The sequence below is a fragment of the Geospiza fortis genome, unplaced genomic scaffold, assembly GCF_000277835.1.
Source record: "Geospiza fortis unplaced genomic scaffold, GeoFor_1.0 scaffold40, whole genome shotgun sequence".
Taxonomy (NCBI): Eukaryota; Metazoa; Chordata; class Aves; order Passeriformes; family Thraupidae; genus Geospiza; species Geospiza fortis.
The window spans coordinates 12842605-12865061 of NW_005054297.1; the positions used below are offsets into that span (position 1 = coordinate 12842605).

At 37.8% G+C, this 22457-nt stretch overlaps 2 protein-coding genes across 5 annotated transcripts in view; one reads left to right on the forward strand and one right to left on the reverse strand.

Annotated features, from left to right (window-relative positions):
- The window catches only part of DCUN1D4 (defective in cullin neddylation 1 domain containing 4), a 48917-nt gene extending 38810 nt beyond the window's left edge, over positions 1–10107 (forward strand). For all 4 annotated transcript variants that reach the window (XM_031061722.1, XM_014311786.2, XM_031061642.1 and 1 more), the window contains 4 exons: positions 604–712; positions 5028–5132; positions 5582–5684; positions 5796–10107. In XM_031061722.1, the coding sequence (XP_030917582.1) occupies positions 604–712; positions 5028–5132; positions 5582–5684; positions 5796–5851 (373 nt within the window). In that variant the 3' untranslated portion in view covers positions 5852–10107. The remainder of the gene's footprint in view (positions 1–603; positions 713–5027; positions 5133–5581; positions 5685–5795) is intronic.
- Positions 10108–14070: 3963 nt separating this feature from the next.
- LRRC66 (leucine rich repeat containing 66) lies at positions 14071–22159 on the reverse strand. The gene is made up of 4 exons (XM_014312377.1): positions 21664–22159; positions 19082–19251; positions 18246–18576; positions 14071–16817 (listed from the first exon to the last, which is right to left on the reverse strand). Exons 1-4 carry the CDS (start codon positions 22157–22159, stop codon positions 14071–14073), a joined length of 3744 nt encoding a protein of 1247 aa, XP_014167852.1.
- Positions 22160–22457: the final 298 nt, after the last annotated feature.

A 22457-nucleotide genomic window follows, 5' to 3' on the forward strand; every position in this document is an offset into this window, starting at 1 on the left:
CCCAAGGACACCAACAATCTTTGTTACTGGATTGCATGTATCTTTTAGATATTGGTGTGTTGTTAGAGTGATTTAAAACACTAAATAATACCAACCATTTCTGTAACTCTGCATTGCTCTAAAAGTTGCTTTCTCCAGTTAAGAACTTAATTTTATGGCAAAATTAACATAAGTAAAGTTGAATAATCATGTTTCACAGAGAGTTGGAGAAAGAACGAACTGTTTTGACTTACCTTCCAGAAGAGAATTACTAAAACTGTGTAGGAAGTTCTATAGTTTCAGCAAGACTTTAGAAGTATTTTTCACTGCTTTGATTCGATGTTTGTTTGCCATGCATGGACAAGCTCTTAGTTTTGTCTGTTGGAGAGTGCATTTTTTATAAAGCCAGTCAGTCACAGTGTAAGACTGCTACTTCATCTGAATTTGTTTTACACTATGGGTTTAATAAGGCATTTTGTGCAGACATACTCAAAAACTTGTGTCTGTACAGAGTGATGTGTTTTGAACAGGTTAATGGGCATACATGTTAGAGATTCTTTCGTAGAACATCAGACATCTCAATAAGAATGCAGACTCTAAATTCACTTGGTGCTTGTTTTGTAGGTGTGATACTACAGAAAAATTGAGAAATTCTCTGGATTACTTGAGATCTTTATTAAATGAGCCTACCAATTTTAAACTTATTTATAGATATGCCTTTGACTTTGCACGGGTAAGTACTGTGCATTTGAAATTACATACTTTAATGTAATAAATAATAAAGACTGAAAGACTGTGTCCTTCTAAGTTAGTTTCTCTGAAAGTACCACTCAAGATTGCTTTGAACAAATGGAACAATTTGTGTTCTGAAACAGTATATGCAAGATGTCGAAAGTGGAAAAGAAAAGTATATAGAATGTGTAATGCTTAGTGGTTTAGTGACATGTATTAATTACGTCTCTGCCTCAAGCTATTTTATGACTTCAGGGAAGTGATTTAGGTCCCATTCTGTTGTGTATTGGAGCTTTATCACTGAGTTTATAATTTACTGTGGTTTTTCTTACTCTGAATTTTGTGAGCATAAACATATATAAAGCAGGAAGACACTTCACACATTTCCATAGCTCGTAAAAATGGATAACATGATAAAAGCTGGATATGATATAAATACTGATTCAGAAGATTGTTGGAATGGCTTTAATGATGTTGTCAGTATTCATTAAAGAATACCCTGATATTAGTCTTCCTGCTATAACACATACTTTGATGAAATTTTACCTGTAATGGAACCAATATGCATAAGACTGTTCACACTTGGAAGGAGTAATAGGAGAACTTTATTTTCTGAAATAACATTTTGAAATAGAATTTGGACATCCCTTTTGCTAATGTGATGGAGTGTACAGGAGACTTAACATAAAAAAAACCTGAACGTCAGATTTCAGTGCAAGAAAACTAAAAATACTAAGAAAACTTGCACCAAAAAAGTAGCATGAGAAAATGAGAAAAATAAGGGGAAGTTGAACTGATAGCAGTTCTGATAGTCTCCCATTAGCAACTCAGATTTTTGGTACCTCAGTGCTTTCTGCATCTCAGCATTCGGATTTATGGTAGTTCACTTCTAAACAAGGAAACTTGCAGTTGAATAGAAAAAAATGTATGGGATTAGTTAGTATGTGAGGAAAAGAATAGCTATATCAACCTCTTAATTCCTCCTTTGCTGTATGAAGCTTTATTCTGCTAGTTTTGCTGAATGTAAAATGCAAAGGCATTGCATAAGAAGTTCAAGATACTGATGAAATATTTGGGCTAGAGAGCAAACCTGTGCCAGCTGATGGCCTGTCAGAAGTAAGTGCAGATACTTAAAAGGTGGATAAGTGTGTATGTTCTTTTCAAGAAGTACCAAACTGGTGGGACAAACAGTGGTCTCAGAAAATTTAAACATTGAGACACAGGTGCTGTGACTTCATTTGTGACAAAAAGCAGATTATAGAACTTGAAGTCAATGATGTATAAACTGGGGAATATTTGGCTAATATGATTATTGAACTTTCCATACTACAGACTTGGGGAAAGTCTATAGGAGAATGTTCTTTTCTATTCTTACTGGATGCCAAAGGCATATTTATAGATGTCAGGTTAAACTGGGCATAACTTTTTTCAGGGTCACTGAAGTGATTGATAGAAAAAAGCTGATGGTTTCAGATTCAGGAGATTGTGTAATTTCTGTCCTAAGGATAATTCTTTCAAGGGAGTGCTCTGTGGCAAAAAGCCACTTGTCTAAACTTCCTAAGTTTTAAGAGAAAACGTTTTTAAAGAGTCTGTTGATTTGGCATTTGAAGTTAGTTTGTGAATAAAGATGTGTCATCAAGGTTTCATGTGGCATGTGTGATTTAAGTCAGCATAGATTTGGGGAAATAATTTATAACACCATGTGTTGATATTAAGCACAAATAACATTCCTCAATCCATGTTTGCCCTTGTTATTGCCAAGTTTGAGAACATACAGATGCATCTGTTGAATGGCTTAAATTGATCTTTAAAAAAATCTCAGGATGACTGTCTATCATTAGTGTAAAACAAATACTCAGATAAAATAAAGTTTGTTTAAAAATTCCTTTAACTGTACCAAGGAATGTGTCTAGAATGTAAGCTAAGAATGCAATTGCATCATCTGTCATGGCAGATGTGCCATTAGGCAGTTGGAGGTGGGTAGAAAGGGCTTATCAGAACAATTTGTTCTGATCAGTAGTCTGAGAGAGAGAATGTAGAAATGTAACAATATAAGGCATGAAAAACCAGTGTGGCCAAAGTAAAGGCAATAGAGCCTGATTTCATTAATACTTGAGTGTGTGGGAAGAATTCAGAGTATGAACAGTAGGTAAACTGAAATGTATTCTGACAGCATTATTATTTCTGCTTTAAAGGTGTTTGTGACAGAAGTGTAGATGGGCTTTGGAAAGAGAATTAGTTTTTAGAACTTTTTGAGATTGGAAGTAAGTGAAAGATTTATATCATACTAGTACAAAAATGCCTTTGCAGGTTTCTTTTTCTTCTTTATTGCTAATTGAAAAGCGTTGCTCATCATGGAATTTACTTTTTTTTTCCCTAAATCCCTCTTGGATTTAGTGCCCAGAATGCAAAACAGTTTCTCATGTTTTCAGAATTGCTGGTCTCCCCACTTTACTTTCAAAACAAATCTGCATTAAATTCTGTCTGTACAATTTTAGAACTGAGGAGCATTTAGTATGAAATGAACATAACCTTGTACCTAGGGCATTCAGTTATTGACTGAGAACTGGGATCTTGCTCTGTCAATTTCTTCCTGTATGATAAAACAATTCAGTTATGATTTGTTTCTTTTAATAAAGACGCATGTTCTGTAATACATACCAAGTGCATTTTTGCAGGTGAAATGTAGGGCACAATTCCCCTTGTGGTGGGCAGCTAGCTGTCTTGCAATGATCTGTTAGACAGTCCCTGCATCCAGAATATCCCTGTGTGGGATATGTCCTGGTGGACAGCAAGCTGTCCATGAGTCAGCAGTGTATTCTGGTGGCCAGGAAAGCCAGTGGTTTTCTGGGGGGCATTAGGAAGGACAGTGCCAGCAGGCTGAGGGAGGTGATCCTGCCCCTCTACTCAGCCCTGGTGAGGCCACATCAGGAGTGCTGTGGCCAGCTCTGGGCTCCTCAGGGCAAGAGAGACATGGAGCTGCTGGAGCAGGTCCAGTGGAGGGCAATGAGGTTGGTTAAAGGATAGGAGCTTACCAGTGTCTATCAGTATCTGCAGGGAGGGTGTCAGAGAATGGATCCAGGCTTTTCTCAGTGCTGTCAAGCAATAGGACAAGAGGCTGTGAGCAGAAAGTGATGCACAGGAAGTTCCATCTGAATATGGGGGAGAACTTTTTTGCTGTGCAGGTGACCACACACTGGAACAGACTGCCCAGAGAGGCTGTGGAGTCTCCCTCTCAGGAGATAGTCAAGAACTACTTGGGTGCAATCCTGTGTCATGTGCTCTAAGATGACCCTGCTTGAGCAGGGGAGCTGGACCCGATGACCCACTGTGGTCATCCATTCCATGATTCTGTGATGCCTCTTAATTCAGCCTTTGCAATCTGCTGTCATGAATACATACACAGAACAAGGTCTATGTTAGCTAATACAGAGATTTATTTTTTGCGATTTCATTAACTTGTGAATTTGTAGCTCAGTGTTAAAACCAAGGCGTAAAAGTGTGGGGGTTTACGTCTCATCTCTCAGCAAAATTGGTTTAATTTTGTGATAACAAATGTAGGTGAATAAACTACTTAACAAAATGGAATCATACACATACATGTTACTTTGAGATGTGCAGAAGTTATGTTACTAAATATTTGCCACTGATTAACAAACCTGCTGGATACATATGTTGCTGCTCTTACTTAGCAGAAACAAAAAAAAAACCAGCCCTTAAGCTTAAATATGTTGTTGTTACATTGAACTAAAACTGGACAGTCCAGAGGGGAGTCTCAATGTGCTAGTGTACTATGTTCTGTCTGCTTGTTTGATAATTTAATCTGAATTCCATGTAATCAGTTAGAATAACAGAACAAAGATCCTCCCTTGGCTCACTCTCGGGTGGGGAAGGAGGTGTCAATTAGCACTGAGTGTCTATTGACAGCCCACATAGTTGTAATGATATGGTGGGAAGTGGGGACAGCTCTGCTATTGTGAGAGGTGTGGCTGTGCAGAGGATAAGTGCCAGCCTGGCTGGGGATTGGTGGTCATTGCTGGCTAGGGAGGTCTGAAGTCAGAAATGACCTGATGCCTCATCTGCCATAACGGTGATGTTTTTATTGGGAGCATCTATAAAAAGCAACATCTCCATATAACAAACCATTACCTATAAGAAAGGAAATTTTACTGGCAAGTAGTGTATTATTAAAAAACACTGTTAGATACTGCTGTATATTATTTATTTGGTAATTTATTTTGTCCATGGGTGAGCTGTGAGGGAAATGAAAAATCTGGAATTCATGCACTGTTTTCCTTTATGACCTTTTCATGCAGGAAAAGGACCAGCGCAGCCTAGATATCAATACTGCCAAGTGTATGTTGGGCCTTCTCTTAGGAAAAGCATGGTCCCTTTTTCCAGTGTTTCATCAGTTTCTAGAGGTATGGAATTGGAAACAGAATTATGGGGGGTTTTAATCTGTCTTCTTTGATACTTTTAACCCAAGGTAGAATGAACAGCTTAGAATGCTGTGTTCTGATTCAGGAAATTGTAACCACCAAAGCAGCACATGCAGCTGGTTATCTTTCCTTTCTTCCTTTTTCCCAAAATCCAATGCTGTTAAGATTTGTGTAATGCAGAACAAACTATAGAATGTTATTTATTTGCTTTTGGACTTTATTTTATTGCTGTATGTTTGCCCTGTAAAAGATGTCTTAATCAGAAGCATGATTCAACACTAGTTTCAATACTTGCTGGTTTAATCCTTTTTAGTTTCAGATGGCATACAGATTAAAATAATAAGGCACCAGAAAGTTGGAATTTTCTGTAAGAAAGACTTTGAGACAGTTGAAAATACATTGCAGTAATTTCTGTTTCTTGCCTCAAGCAGCAATCAAAATACAAAGTTATCAATAAGGACCAGTGGTGTAACGTTCTTGAATTCAGCAGAACAATTAACCTTGACCTCAGTAACTATGATGAAGATGGAGCCTGTAAGTACTACCATGTGTTGATGTTCTAAAATAATTTATTTCTGTGAGCTTAATCAAATCAGTGTTCTTTTACAAAATTTTGTAAAATACAGTTCTTTGATCTCTTCACAGGGCCGGTGTTGTTGGATGAATTTGTGGAATGGTATAAAGGAAAACAGATGACATAGGAGTTTAACTATGCACAGCCACTCAAGAGTCACTGTTACCACAGTTATGTCAACCATTAGCCATAAACTGCTATTTGTATCAAAGTGCATGCTGCTTTTCTTGCACTGCATCCCTTTGGCAAGGAACTTTTGATGTTTGCTATTTAACAAGCTAGCTATGCTTGCTGTTTAGCATTGTTCTCTTTGAAGGCTGCTTTGCATTTTGTATTTACACTACAAATTGTTGAACTTGCCAGAGTCTTCACTGTGATTATGTGTATATTGCTGTCTAAATTTTGTATATGTGTATAAAAAAAGGCTTCACCTAGGAATTATTTCTGCAGAAATGTATTGTAAAAATAATTTTGTGGCATATTTCTAATCATCACTTACATGTCTGTTGAAACTTTAGTTATTTTGTTTTTCTTTTGGTCTCAAATGTAGCATTTCAGTCTTTCTGGACATAGTTATGTGAAGAACTATTTACGGTTTCAATGTTACTATTTGAGATGCCAATTTCTGAGAAGACATGCTGTGATTTCCTTCACCAGAATTTGCCAAACCTGACTTAATGCTTTATAGGAATGAAATATTGGTGTCTTAAATAATATATATACATATAAATATTTAAACACTGTAATAGTTGTACATGCCACAGATGATTTCCATTTGAAGAAAAAAGTACTGACTTTTTAATGTTAAAACTGCAGTAGTTGTTACAGGTACAAAAGAACAAATTAAAGTACCTTTTAAAAATGGGTTTTAGACTTTTGTAAATTGCCTTTGGCATACTCCTTTTAATTTTTGGTGCACCAAGAGTGTTTGGTCTATGTTGTGATCTAGTGACCCAATGACATTGAAAGTGCTAGCTGAAATAAGTGGTTTGGGGAATGAAGTATGCTCACCCCTAGCACAGACACAATAAAGGTTTTGGGGATTATTTTGTTTGTAACACTAGTCTTTCCAAGGACCTCCAGCTTCCTGTTTCTAAGTACTTAAAAATATGGTATTGGAAAAAATACCATGTTGAATAGTCAAAATATTACTTTTTCTTTCCTGTTGGGGATTCAAGTTTCCTGGCAGAATGTCCATTGCAGGCAATGGGCATGTAAGACACCAGCATTAAGTGACAGTACGTTTTAGTAGGGACCACTGCCTGTTTCACTCATCTCTGTCTGTATGGGATGGTTCTAGTGATTTTTTTGGGAAAAAATGAGTGAATGGAATAATGTTTAAGTTCTGTAATTTTGTCATGTTGTCTTTGCCTTACCCTTCTTTATTAATATTAGTGCTGATATTTCTAAATAGGTCCTTAAAGTATCAGGTGCTATTAAACTTTTATCCCTAAGGATTTATTAAAATGCTATTCATTCATGGAGCATTTAACAACAAAGGGCCAGTGGGTGTTTTGGAACAACAAATAACATTACTTTTCTGTAAAAATATTTTACAGGGTATTGGCAGTTTCATTATTTCCCTAGAATGCCATCCAGAGGAACAGGAGGAAAGCATTTTAAGTTGAAAGTTAAATTCTCTTCTGTGTTGAAGGTTCTATCCTTCCCATCAAGTGAGGAACAACTGCCATTGACTTGACTCCTTTCAGGATTAAGTCTAGTTTAGCAAAAGCACATTAGTTTGCCGCCCTGGGCCAGGAGGTTGTAATTGTCATGGTACAGGTGGTCATTTGTGTTCAGATCTGTTTGTTGTTGTTCTTGGTTTTTGTTTTTCAAGTTCAGCTGCCAAAGACAAAAACTGCGTGTCTGTGTATATTTGTATATACGTAAATATACATGCATATACAAAACCTAGAATTTCATGATGCTAAGAAGAAAATGCTACCTTTCTTGTGAAATAGCTACATTTGGATTTCCATAATACTAAATACTGCTTTTTAAAGTTAGTAGTGGTAAAACATACACAGTTAGTGCTTTCTCATGTACTAATGCACATAACCTTAATTCCATGTTTGATGCCAGTTTGCACAAGAAGTTGAGTGGAGTGTGGTATTTAATGTTTACAATAAGCCTCTTAAGAAAACACACCTTTTATTAAGACTTTTGATGTAAATGTGTATATTACAATAGTATTACTGTAATGAAATACCAGTGGAGCTACTGGTTTAGTTCTTCAAAGAATGAACTTAGAAGCAATATAACTGTTAACATTAGGCCAAATTGTGATTGCCAAGATTTTAAGAGAAACAGGTGTAATTGTTCTTTAAACATTAAGCTAGCTTTTGACTCTAGGAAACTGTTCAGCCCAAATTGGTGCGAATCCTGCAACAAATACAAGTTTTGTATAAAAGGTTTTGTATGTCACAAATAACTGAGCTTCCAATAATGGAAGCAAGAGCCAAAGACACTTTTAATGTATTACTGTTACAGGTACAGCTTTCATATAACAGGATTGACAGAAATTGGTTCAGCCAGGTGTTGGCAGTTTTGCAAATGTTTATCAGAATAAAAAATTTACTTAAAAGCAAAGAAATGGGGAAAGAAACCTCAGAAAATACTTGAGCTGTGTAAGCAAACAAACTTGGGTTTTTAATTTGGGTAAAAATAATTGGGATTGTTGGAAAGGAAGAATGTTTTTGGAAATGAATCAGATGTTGCAAAATTTTTTCTTTCATTTGAAACAGTATGAATTTGTAGCCATCAGCAGGTTTATAAACCTGCATCTTCATAAAATAAACCACAGATTCAATTAAAGCTAGTAGAGACAGCTTTACCAACATGTATAGTGAACAGATGGACTAAAATGGACCTGTGTGGTTTGATGAGCTTCCTTGTGCTATCCATCCTGTTGGTTTTGCTAAATATGCTGATAAGCAGAAGATCCTAACATTGCCTACTCCTGTATATTGGAGAAACTTTTAATAGTTGTGGAAACTTAACTAACATACTCAGTTAATCTTGTATTTAGTACAAGTGTGGCATTTGCTTTTTTCATTTATTATGCCATCAAATAGCTGATGTAGATTTTTTATTTGATTGTGGGCTCCCATCCCAACCCTTATGAAAAGTAATGTACAAAACATGCTGTTTTCTGGGACAAGACACTGGGAGGCCATTCCAAAAAGTGTTATGGCTCCTGTGCTAATGTTACTGGTGTACTGTTATTGAACTTTAAGCAGAAACTTGATGACCAATCTACAGTTCATTTTTGGTGTTTGGGAGATGTAAATTAGAAAGACAGTTGGTGAAAGGAAAACAGTGTCCAGAGCCTATAGCAGTTGATGTTCTTCGATAGATGACAAACATTTGGAGCTCTTTGCACTCAGTAGTCTTAAGAATCTTTTCAACCTAAATGATTCTATTAATACTAGTAACCAAAACAGTCCATGAATTAAATTTTCTTCTAAAGCAAAGTAATACTAAGTATTTAAAGTATTAATACAATTCTCTATTGCTGTTATTTCTTCACTTTTTATCTTTTCCAAGGAAAGCAAGCAGAAAAACATAGAAATTACTGAAAATATTTATGTATTTGAGTTTTCAGTTAAAACCTCTTTAAGGTTGTTTTTAAACTACAATAACTACTTGGGTTCTCTTTCTGTAGCCATTTCTAATTCTGTAGAGGCTTCTCCCATTTTACCACAAACGTGTTTTATTTAATCAGAAGTATTCTTACACAATCAAAATTGGTCATAGCTTATTGCTACTTCATTAATGTTCCCAAGTTACTACTTTGAAGGACAAGAAATGGACTTCATTTGTGTTGAGATTTTCCCAGATTTCTGTTGACCCTTAGTCACAAGTCTCAGAAATTGTTTGATACTCTTGGAATTCATATAGGCAGCTTTAAAGGTTAGCTTGTGGCCTGGTTTTATTTATAGCTGCTAACATACCTCTTTCTAGGCCTTAGATTTTGTCTTTTCATACTGTTGTAAAAGTATATAGAATCCATCCACAAACAGAATGGTTTGTTTTCTGTAATTGAGACCAAAATTCAGCTTATTTTTTTTGCTTGTTTGCTTTTATTTTTTAAATCCTCACCCACTCCTCCACTGTGTGTGTGCATGTGTACGTGTCCAAATAGCACCTACTGACACTGCTGTGGCAGGAACAGCAGTTAACCTGTAACTGTGAATGCTTTATGTCTTAGTTACCTGGATATTACATAAATAAGGTGTGCTAACTCCTGTGACTCACAATATGATGAAAATACTATTATGCCACCTAACATGAGTTAATCCAGTTGATTTTTTTAGGTCTTTTCTTGGTGTTGTTGTAAAATGGCATCCCACAAATAAACAGTATTTGTGTTGGTTTCAGAAACTGACTTCAGATTTTTCTATGGTTCATACTTCAGAATTCTCATATCTGAACATACATCAGCAGGCAGCCTTTATCAAATATTAGCAGGGAATTTGTGTGTAGGATCTTGCCCCCCTGGTTTCTAATAGTGGAGCAAATCAGTATTTAAAACTGTTGGGAACAGGTACATGTATCAAAAAAGTTATGGTTCAAATGGAGTGTGTTGGTGTATGACAGTACTGTAATACAAAAGTTTTCAACAATAAGTGAATTTGAGTAGAAATGTCTCAAGACAAAATTTTACAGAAGCATAATTGTTACCCACTCATCTTGGTCCAGCCTTTTGACCCACAAGGTCCTCATAGAAAAGCTGTTGATGCATGGACTGGATGAGCAGATGGGTGAAAACTGAAAATTGTAGGGCCCAGAGAGTGGTGCTCTGCAGAGCAAAGTCTAACTGGAGACCAGTAACTAGTGCTATACCCCCAGGGTCAGAGCTGGGCCCAGTCCTGTTCAACAGCTTCATTATGGACCTGGGTGATGGGGCACAGCAAGTTTGCTGATATGACAGAGCTGGAAGTAAAGGATGATAAGCCAGAGGATCATACTGCCTTCCAGAGGGATCTCGGCATGCTTGAGAAATGGCCTGACAGGAACTACATGAACTTCATCCAGGAGAGGTGCAAAGTCCTGCAGCTGGGGAGGAGCAGTCCCCTGCACCAGTATCTGCTAGGGGCACCCAGCTGGGAAGCAGCTTGGCAGAAAAGGGCCTGGGGGTCCTGGTGGACACCGACTCAGAGATGAGCCAGCAACAAGTCCTTGCTGTGACGAAGGTGAGTGGTTCCTGCCTGATTCTGACAAAGTATTGCCAGCAGGCTGAGGGATGCCTATTCCCTCCTGCACAGCACTGATGAGGCCACACCTGAATATTGTGTCCCAGTACCAGAGACACTGTGACATTCTGGAGAGGGTCCAGTAAAGGGCCATGAAGATAATGAAGAAGGAAATGAAGGGATGGGAACTTCTCTCCCATGAGGAAAGGCTTACAGCTATTTACCCTGGAGAAGAGAAGGTACTGTGGGAAGTCTTACTGAAGTATTTCAACATCTGAAGGGAGGGTGTAAAGAAGACAAAGACTAGCCAGTGCCCAGTGACAGGACAGAGGCAGTGGGCATTAACTGAAACCTAAGAGGCTCCATCTGCACATCAGGAGCTGCTCTCTTCTTCTTGAGGGTTGTCATGCACTGTTACTGAGTCTATCCTCAGAGATACTCAAAAGCCATCTGAAAGTGGTCCTGAGCAACTGGCTCTAGGTGGCCTCGATTGATAAGGATCATTGGACTAGGTGACCTCCAGGTATTGCTTCCAACCTTTATTTAAAATATTACTTGAAGTGGATGTATTTACATTGTAATTAGAATATTGTAATGCAGAACCCATCCTGAAGAAGTTTTTCATTGTGCTTATGTTTCTGATGAAGGCTGGGATTGGCTTTGCCAATTCTCAGAATGTAGGCTGTTGCTTGTCTGTATTTATCAGAGGGGGTGAGTCACAGTCTTCTATCATGAAAAATTTACTACCACTATCCAAAAATGTTTCTTTTGTTGGTGATGTGTAGGTTAAATGTGCATGTCTTCTCCTCATATTTAAGGGTTATTTTCCAGCCCAATTTTCAGCATATTCAGGAAAGATTGAAATGCTTTGTACCTACAGCAAGTAACTTGACAGTTATCAAACTATTATATGTTTGAAAATGGGAGTTTTGTTTTGTTTCATCCTGATTACTGTATTTGAAGTTCTTGATCTGTTTTTAAAACTCCTCCATTTTGTCCTGTCCTGATTCACTGTGTGAGGGATTGTGTCCTGTCCATTGTGGAGCTGGGCAGGCCATTGCCCTGTGAGAAGGGTGTGTCCAGACTATTGCCAGCATCCTCTTGTCTGGCTGCTCAGGCTTCATTGGCAAATTCCTACAGCTACACTCCGGCACCTTTTTTATCCAACTCATTCTGTGACTTTGTGTGATTACCCACAGTCAACTGGGATAGTAACAGCAGTGGGCATCCTACTAGTATAGGTGTCCTAGAAAATTATCAGTGGCCAAACAACCTAAATCAATTTTCAGTGTGAACAAGATACAGTGGATGAAATGTAAAGAAATGTGAGGATACAGTCTTGGGGTCAGTGTGTGTGGGACTATACATTGAGTGTACACAGAAGGGCATGCTAACATGGGATGGGTAGGGAGGAGCAGAGTATGATCAGTACTGTGTGGAAGTCACAGAAAATAAAAAAGGTTTTATATTAAAGAGCAATTGCTAATGAAATGAACTAATATGAAGGAGAAGCAGCTGAGTTTGAATTTGAATGAAGATGTGATAGTAAGAATGGAGAGGTGAGTAGCAGAGGACAGTGGCAAGATTTGGCAGGCATACAAAGGTAAGTTTGAGATGAAACAGTATTTTGGCAGTAGAATGAATACTTTGCCACATGTTAAAATCCCACTATAATGGAGTGAATTTATTTTGTCTGACAAGAACAGAAACTTTTCCACAACTTTATGGCATAAAGGGAATCTTAGAAATCCTGCAGCTTCTCACAAGTAGTGTACTGTCTGCCTCACCACCACAACATCCGCATGGTCAGAAAAAAAGATGAGAAAATGATTTCCCAATATGTATTTTGAAATCCTATTGGACTGTTGCACAAGTAAATGACAAAACATTTCCAGTGTATGAGATATTAATAGAGCACTCAAGTGGGTTTTTTCCCCATGATTCACAGAACTGCCTTGCTTGTATAGTTAGATTTGTTAACATGTTAGTAGCTGCAACAACCAGAAGGCGACAGGCCTAGGAGAGGTGTTAATGATGTTTGAAGACCCACTGATACCAAAAAGAGTGAGTCAGTGCTTTTTTCAGGCGTTGTATTTTTAAAGTTGTTTTGGCCACAAAGAATCTGTGTGGATAATGAGCTTTACTGAAACTGGCAGTGGTGCTTTGTTCTTAGTTTTTTCTTTAAAGGTAGTTTCAGTGATGTAGTGTGCCGCTGAACTTGTTCTTCTTGTGATGGAATTGAAATGTGTTCCTTCTGTTTGGAGTTTTTAGGAGTTAATTGTATCTTTGTGAAAGAGTTTTCCCAGAGTTGTAGCCAACATCCTGCATTTTCCCAGAACTGGATCTGCTCCCTTTCATGATGACATTTCCCTTCAAGGACTGCATCAGTGGTACTGAGTCTGTTGAAAGGGCCTTGGGCTGTATTCAGAGGTAATTTTACCTTACAATTGCTATTTTTTGGCTACTGATGTTTTAAAATAGCAGTTTTGAACTGCTCTTGATTTTCCCCTCTTAAATAAAATTCTCAAGTGGATATAGGATCCTTGGTCTCTTTTAAAATTACCCTGCCTGTATCACCACATCTGCAAACTTCAGGTGATGTCCCATTATAGCTACATTTCTATGTATGTTGCTGCAGAATTGAATTCTATTCTGTGTCTTTGAGAAAGGTGGTTTTCTCTCTTTTGCCAAATTAAAAAGTAACTTTTGAAATGTAATTGAATACTTCTTGGACTTTACTTGTCTTTGCAACACTAGGAATTCAGAGATAATCCACAATTCTGGCTCAAAAAGCAGAAGACTGTAGTATGTACCATTTCACTGTATAGGTTGAGTCCCATAAGAAAACACAGTAATAGTAATAATGTAAATTTCCATATTGCATTTATTTTAGACAAAAAGACAAAACTGAGTATCTGAAGCAAATTCCAAGGGAAACAATATATTAGTATCAACTACCAGTAATGAGAAAGTAAACATAATTCAGCAAAAGCTTAATTAATATGCCAGAGTAGCTTTTTATAAAGTCTGTTATTGGGTTTTTTACGAGTACCCTTCTAAACAAAAGTAATTTCACTTTAAAACAAAATAATGTTTGCACCTACTGTAGTGACATAAACACTGTGGGAGCTTAGTATTACCATTTTGTGTTTCAGCTACTGAAGTTTGTTCTCCTGCTTTGCAAAATATTAGCAAATCCATCAAATGCTCTTTTCTTCTTAACAAAAAACTGATCCTGTCCCGAATTTGTCCGACTTTTTTGGCTGAGATTTTCACTGGAATTTTGGAAGTGGTCTCCAGTTATTGCAGAATGGTTCTCTAGTTCTGTCAAAGTAGTGTGATCCTTCATCTTGCTGGAATCAGTGCTTTCCAAGATTGTATTTCCTGTAGGCTTTTGTGTGAAGGAACATGAGCTGTATGGTGTGCTTTCATTGAAGAAACCTTGTGGGATTGAGAAGGAGTATGCATCCTCATCACTCTGATCCAGTTGGAAGGGATCATCTGTTGTGAATTCTGACTGTGTTTTCCCAGAACTATGAAGATGCAGCAGAACTGCTGTAGGACGACAGGACTGCATTTCTTCAGGCAGGCTGTGATTGCTGCTTTCCTGCAATTCTGTGAATCCATCAGAATTTTTCTCATCAGAATCTCCTTGCATTTCATCTGCACAAGCCTGCTTCTGTTGTGGTAGCAAGTCATCTTCCTGTATAATAAACATTAAATGTTTTTCAGCTGTGTGTTCAGGCAGCAGTTGAAGAGATGATTCTTGGCTGGAATGCAGCAGCGATGGCTTTTTTACAACTTCATTCAAACCAGTATCAATGGGAGCAAAAATAAAGCCATTGTCCTCAGATGTACTCATGTTTCTTTGTAATGTAATGTCTGCTTCACCATGATTCTTTTCAGAGGAGTTCCTGGCTGTGTGCTCATCTGTGCTTCCTGCTGGTGCATTTCCTTTTTGTTCTGTGTGACTGAAGCTGAGGAAATGCTGTTGTTCTCTGGGAAACAGAGAAAGCTGCAGTTCATCTTCTTCAGAAGTTTTTTCTGTGTCATATGTGGGAAAAGATTTCAACTTAAATATCCTGTTACCAAAATCTGTACTCTGATTGTGGAGAGAATCAGAAATAGAGTTTTCTTCTGTTGACTCTGCCTTAATGTCTGCCTCACCATGATTCTTTTCAGGGAAGTTCCTGGCTGTGTGCTCATCTGTGCTTCCTGCTGGTGCATTTTCTTTTTGTTCTGTGTGACTGAAGGTGAGGAAGTGCTGTGGTTCTCTGGTAAGAAGAAGAGAAAACTGCAGTTCATCCTCTTCAGATGTTTTCTCTGTGTCATATGTGGGAAAAGGTTTCAACTTAAGTACCCTGTTACCAAAATCTGTACTTCGATTGTGGAGAGAATCAGAAATAGAGTTTTCTACTGTTGACTCTGCATTAGTAAAATAATCAAATGTAACTGGAATTTCTTGACTTGAAGAACTAACTGTATCTGGATCTGACACGCTTACATGGCTACTGCTTTTATCAGTGTAAGGGGATACTGTTCCCTGCATGGTGGTGTCTGATCCATAATTAATAGTGGTTTCAAAACAGGCATTGTTCTCATCTTCATTTTTCGCAGTCTGCTGAAGTTCAGCAGTATTGTTTGGAGACTCTGGTGGTGTTACAAACTTCTCAGTTCCACAGTCTGTGTTGGCTTCTTCTAGAGGTGACTGACACACTGGCAGATTGTCACTAACACCAGGGTGTTCCACTTCAAAGTCTGCTAAAGAGCTACAGTCACTCATTGTGAATGGAGTCCCTTCAGCTGAAGAACTGTCACCAAATATATCAGCTGCAGCATCTTTTTCATCTGAATATATCCTTTTACAATCATGCTCTGTTGTGGGAAACTTTTCTATTGTTTCATAGATGCCTAACTTCTCAATATCTGCATCTCTTCTGAAGCTACTGGGTGGAGTAAAATCTCCAACATCACTAGGTATATTTTTGTTGCCATTTAGACAAAGTTGTTCTTCACAGCTTTGCCTTCTCTGCATAAATTTTCTAGTGTGCCTGGGTTTGTTATGTGAAATAGCACCTTTTCTTTCTGGAGAATCTGGTGTAGCTTTTGTGATCTCAGACTGCAGCAGACCAGAGTTGTTTCTTACCTTGCTGTTTGGTGTTATTTTGTTGCTGTTCTGGTAGTCTGTCTTTACAAAAAATAGTCTAGTATCATAAGCATTTATGCTTTCATAATTGTCAGTACTAGTTTGGGCTTTTGAAAACACTGGTATTTTCTTCATGTTGATCTCAATATTGCTTTGTTTCTGGTACTCTGCTTTGGGATTTGGTGAATGTACACCACTGGCAGTGACATTTTCATACACAGTAGAAGCTTCTGTAGGAAAAATCCGTGTGTTTCTTAAAGAATTCTTATCACAAATGAATGTATTATGCTGCATATTTGTTGGCTTGCTTGCAGAAGACTCTCTGCTCAAGGTTTCATCTGAAAAACCTTGGTTGGAATATGTGTGTTCTGAACCTGAATTTTTGTTTCTGTGCATGAGCCTCCACAGGCTCTCCAGGTAGGGTCTAGCAAAAGCACCCAGACAAAAAGCACAAACAAATGTAATGAGCACAGAGAGGGAGACAGCCAGTGCAAAGTTTGGCTCAGTTTCTTTCTCTCTAAAAAGAGTGTCCCTGGCTTTTCTAACCAAAAATGCTGAGACTCCTTCTTTCACCTCTATATTGTAAATGAGATATTTCTCTTTTGTTGTATTAAAAAGACACAAATATAATCCTTCAGCAGTTTTCTCAACATTGTATATCACTAAATTATTCATTTTATCCAGTGTCATATGAGGAAGACTGTGATTTTTTGAAATTCTGCCCTTAGGTGTCCACCAAGAGACTCCATTGCCTGAAATGAAAGAAAATACAAACTCAGTCTTTGTTTAAAGCGTAGTATACTTGGGTTTACAGAATCCAGTGATGTTTTTCAGAATATACTCTGGATTATCTTTCATAATTTTAACAGTTTATTATAAACCTAATTTTTCTTTTATCCATCCTAAGTAATTTTACATGATACAAAGTCTGTTAAAGCATATTACAGGCCTGTCCCCATTGCCTCCCATCTAAAAACACAGTACATGTGGGGTCTTAATTGCAGACTTTACAAAATGGTAAAGAAAAATGGTAATGTGAGGCTGAAATAATCTAAGCAAGTTCAGGGCTGTACTAGAAACACCTCCTGATCTTCCTTGTGGCAGAGACATCTACAGCCAGCTGCTCTGCAGCCAGCTGCACTGCAGGCTGGCCATGGTCACTGTGTGCCGCTGTGGGATAAAACATCATCTCTTAATTGCCAGTGTTTCAACCACTGTGATTTTCTTGTAGTTCCTGATCTGACTGCAGCAAAAAAGTCTGTAAATCAAGGGTATTTATACTGACTGAGCAATTGTTCCAAACTTGAGCTAGTGTGGGCCATGGCTGGTTGTTGGCTTTTAGCAATTTGTTTCAAGGTTGCATTTTTGGCTTTGTCTTTGGATCAGCTTTCGTTCCCAGCTGAGTTTTGCTGCAATCCAGTGTGTTGATTGAATTCAGGTTTCTGTGACTTTTCTTGTCAACAGACAGAGCAGGTGGCATTTCTGGTAGGTCCTGCATATTTTCATTTGGGATGAAGTATTCCCAGGGGAAAGCCTTGCCACCTCCAAATGCTATTAGTCCATTAGAGTTAAACCATTTTGCCTTATGGCACATGACAAATACACCTTCTGCTCTGAGTTTGGTCTTAGTTTTTCATCTGCATAGTAAGTCTTGGCTCTCTAGGTTTTGTTGTTTATATCCTCAATGTTCTCTATTAATTTTAAATGTAAGTAAAGCGTCTGCTACAGTGGCTGTACTTCTTTAGAAGAACTAGAGATCTTTTTCCCTGCAAAAAAAACCCCCTTCAATTCATTTTGCTGTAACTGAATACAGAAAACTATTGCATCCTTCTTGGTTTCCTACATGCCTCAGAAGTGCCACCCTGCTGTTTGGTCCTTTGTTTCAGTCCAAAACAAACCAGTACATTCACAATGCATTACTTACAGAAACTTATTTGTATGGAATTTAGCATCACTTCCTCCTTTAGTGTAAGGAAGGAGATGAAGACTCAGGAAACCTAACTTTCAAATATTCTAAGCAGAATGCTACTTTCTAATGAAATATTTTTTCATGTTAAATTGTTATTCAGTTATTTTTAAACAGTGTCTTTAGAAAGACATTTTTAAAACCAGACTAATTTGATCATTCTGCATTCATTTGGATTTTAGTAGCATTTGAATGGAGTGCCTGATTTACATACCCCTTATGTTGTCCAAGTTACAGGTCAGCACTGATGTGTTCCCTGTTGGGACTGTGGCCCTTCTGAGCACAACATTGTCCCTGCAGTTTAAATGGAAATGTGAAAGATACAGCAGAGGTTTCTGGGGGTTGTTGGCAGACTTATTGTATGAAAGGCTCCATTTCTGCCTTGTGGAGTCAAAGACAAAATGAAAGAAATGTCTAAAAGCATTTAGCCTGCAGTTAAATATCCAGGCATTCTTTGACAAATACACTTCAAGTTGAAAAAAGTTCAAACTGACTAGTATCTGTGGTAGAGGGATTGTCAGAGCATTTTCACGGAGATCCACGACCTATTTGGAAACAACACAGATTTAATTTGATAAGGCTTACAGTGGAATTCTTATTGCAACATCTTACAACAGTGTTTCAGTGTACAAGCAATTCTGTGAATCTGCTTAGGATTTCAATAATGTTGTTCTAAGGTTTTTAATGTAGATTAAAAGTTTAAATGGCGGTGCTTACATTTCCCCCATTGTAGACTTACCTTTGTGTGAATAGGGAGCTGCAGAGCTCCTGCCATGGAAGGGGTGGGGGTAGAAAGGGACATGTATTGTTATGGATTGGTTTGTGGCACAGAGAAATTGTGAATTTATGGTTATATCTATAACATTTCAGCGTGTGTGTTTTCCTACATATAAAAAGTAAATATATAAAATATTATTTTCACCATTTTCTCTAGTTTTTAAATTCTACACTAGTATTATAATCAGAACCATATAATCATGCTGAATAGTTGATGAATAATATCTTTAATGATTACCATAAAATATTGAAACAGCTGTATTGCTTTACAACCTGTAATTTTTTGAGATCTCTGAAGGCATCTGGATGAATTTTAGTTATCCTGTTGTTTCTCAGGTCAATGTCCTTCAGCTGTGAACAGTTCTGAAAATCCTTTGGGTCAATCTGTTGTATGGCATTGGATGACATATGGACAGTTTGTAAAGACTGCAGGAGGCCTAGCCCTAGGAAGAAAAAACCCTCTTTTACATTTCATATCCTTGTTTTCTCAATTGCATCAAGTGTCTTTATAAAATTCTTTGCAACAACACTCCTTCAATTCCTCACTATTGCAATGAGTGGCTGCAGCCTTTGTGTTATGCCTTTCCTAGTCAGGGGTTGGCCCATTCTAAAAGCTGCATAGCGTCAACAGCTGGCACATTAAAACATTCACAGTCAATAGATGTCTTTAAAATTGACACTTTCACAAAAGCCACTAGCATTTCTTTGTGCTAGCAAAATTATTCTGACTTTGATCTCTGTACTTTGAGCAAGCTTCTCTGGAGAACTGGAGGTAGGAATGGAGTGTGAAAAGGCTAGAGTATATTGAGTAGACAAGATCCAAATATGCTAATTGCAAGTAAAAGATAGAGATGCAAAAGGTGACACAGTATCTCCTATCCATTTGCATGTGCAGTTTCATGGGAGTTTTTCATATGTGGAATTACTTGAACTGTATTCCTAGGATGTAAAACCAAATGAAAACAAAGCCATGTTGTTGCCTATGCCTATCTGCCTGTGAATTATGAGGCATGACAGTATATTCTTCAGTGTATCCTAGCTACAATGACATCCACCTTGCATAAGGAACACTTTTGTTTGCTGGAGACACCTAATTGTTTTGAGGCACTGTGAAGGCAGCCCCTGAAGCTCCAGCCTGCAAGATGCAATGGAAAGGCAGGCACTTGAACACTCAGCATGCCCACTGATGCTGAGTGTTCAACACCACAGTGCCACTCTGAAGTGATTTTTGATTGTACAGCATTGTTGAAAAGCTACTAGTTCTTAACAATTTTGCCCTGGGTGTCACCTTGTTTACCAGAAACCTCTTTTCTCAGACAACAGTTCTGTTTGCTGAGTAATTGATCTTTGGGTTTATTGTGAAAAGCAGAGGGAATGATTCATTCCTGGTGTAAAACTAGAGGTGGGTGATAGGAAAGGCATACAGAAGTTCTGGCGCTTCATAAATTCATCAGTGTACCTACATGAGAATTGTACTGTGGCTACTTCCCTGAATGTAAGTTTGTGCCAAAAATATACACTGCTAGTATATATATAGTGGGCAGCAGCCTTACTCCTGGGGTGGGTGGAGAAAGGTAGGGGAAGGGTTTTCTGTGGGAAACCTCTGGTACAGAACTGCATATTGTGTTTTCTTTCCAGAGCTTAAACCTCAGAATTTTAGTGAAGTATTTTGGACAAGAATAAGGTTCTGAACATGTATTTAAATGAATATAGGATTGAAGTATAACTTGAAATATGGTGGTACCATGCACAGCAATTTGAACTTAAAAAACTGAGAGTCTCTTATAAAAGAGGATTGATCTGTCTGACCTTCTGAGGCATCCTATAATAGGCAGTAAAATTTATCTAAATCAAACGAAATCATGTTTATCTATATCAAAACAAATCAAATCTTAATAGATGTATTTTAAAATGTAAGCTTTTTCTATACTGTCTATTCAGATACCTTTTCTATACAGATGCTACAAAATCATTAAATGAAATGGGTTTCCTGTGTGCCAGAGAATTATTTAATAGCAGAAAAGGAGAAAAACAAAACTTTCATGATCCTGTGTAGGGGCAAATATATTATCTTTGTGTGATTTTGTGGGATTAGTGGCATTTTTGTTTGTCAGCACTTGTCCTCCTGTATTTTCAAACTCTCGTGAATCTGATGGTGTTATCAGACATCAATAAATTCAACATATTGTACAGGACAGGGTTGCTCATCTGGTAGCTTCTGCTTCATTTAAACTATTTGGTCACTGTGACTCATCCCTGGATAAGGCTGAGCTGCCCAGCATAGTTCAGTGACCAGCAAAGCCCTTCTCAAAGTCTCTCAAAGCCTTGCAGCCCTCTCCTGTTACACCAAGGTGTCGCTGTGATTATTAAATGGCTCTGAGCAAAATTGTTAGCAATGAACAAAATATATTTTCCTCTTTGAAATACTGAAACTATAGCAAGTTTTATTTAAGACTGTTGATTTCCTTCTGAAGGGTAGTATGAAATTAATGATCTGTAATTTTTTTGGCCTTAAAGTCCACGACTGGGATATGGAGGCTGGTAGTTTTCCAAAGATCTATACTCTCCCTTTCTATACAACAAGTAAGAATACTGCTTGGGCTCTTAAGGGCTAAAACTGGTTATATTTGACTGCTGTTAATGCAGTACAGTTGCTAACACTGTAATAAAAAACCTAACAAAGTAAACAAACAACAAATTTACTTCCGCCTCAGTATTTGCCAGTGGAACTTCCCCTCGCCTTAAGTATAATAAAATGAGAAAGTCACATTCTGGATTCAGTAAGATGTATGAATTATATCAAAGCCAACCTACCCCTTGGGAATCAAGTCCTTAAAGATTTTTGAAATGCTTACCTCTTGGAACTGTGTTAAGATTGTTTCTTTCAACTGACAATACTTTCAAAGCAGGCAGGAGACGATCAACAATGCTGTACTTTTTAGACCTGTGTGCAGGTATAGGCATTTCCAGTGTGAGGGTGTGGATGGCATTACCACTGAGGTTTAGAGTTTCTAAATTGGGTAAATTTGTACAAGCAGTTAAGGTGAGTTCAGAAATCAGGTTGTTACTGAGGTTCAGGTGTTTTAGCATCCACTCTTCATTTCTTCCATCAGAGCACACGAAAGTTTTAATATTATTGTAACTCAAATCAGCTGTTACTGCTGCTTGTGATGTATCTTCTGGAATAGTAGATATTCTGGTAAAAGAGCAATTGAGCAAGAGCTGCCCATCCCACCGGCACTCTGAACGGCGATGTGTAGCAGGAAGGATCCACTGGGACTTGGCTCCCACTGACCCAGGAAGATTAAAGTAAAGGACCACAGCTATGACATGCAAGTGATAGTTATCCATAGTATCTATATGTAAAATGTAGAATTATGGTTAAATTCAGCACAACAAGGATAGAAAGCATAAAGAGTTTGACATTTAAAAAAATCAACACTGAATAACCACAGCATTACCAACATTCTGCCTTGAACATTCAGTTTTGGAGTCTTATTTTCAAAGAGCATTCATAAACTGGTAACCTCCCTCCTCCCCCCATCTATCCCAAAAAACAATCAGAACCTTTTTTTCCTTTTCCAGCCTTTTGGTCGAGAAACACAACTTCTTGGGAGCTTGAGATCTAACAATAGTGGAGACTTTTGAA

Coding starts and splice junctions, on each gene's coding strand:
- LRRC66 (XM_014312377.1), bottom strand. CDS start 22,159: ATGGATAACTATCACTTGCATGTCATAGCTGTGGTCCTTTACTTTAAT. Junction 18,577..19,081: donor GAGATCTCAAAAAATTACAG/GTTGTAAAGCAA, acceptor GTTTCCAAATAG/GTCGTGGATCTCCGTGAAAA. Junction 16,818..18,245: donor TAACTTGGACAACATAAGGG/GTATGTAAATCA, acceptor CTTTCATTTCAG/GCAATGGAGTCTCTTGGTGG.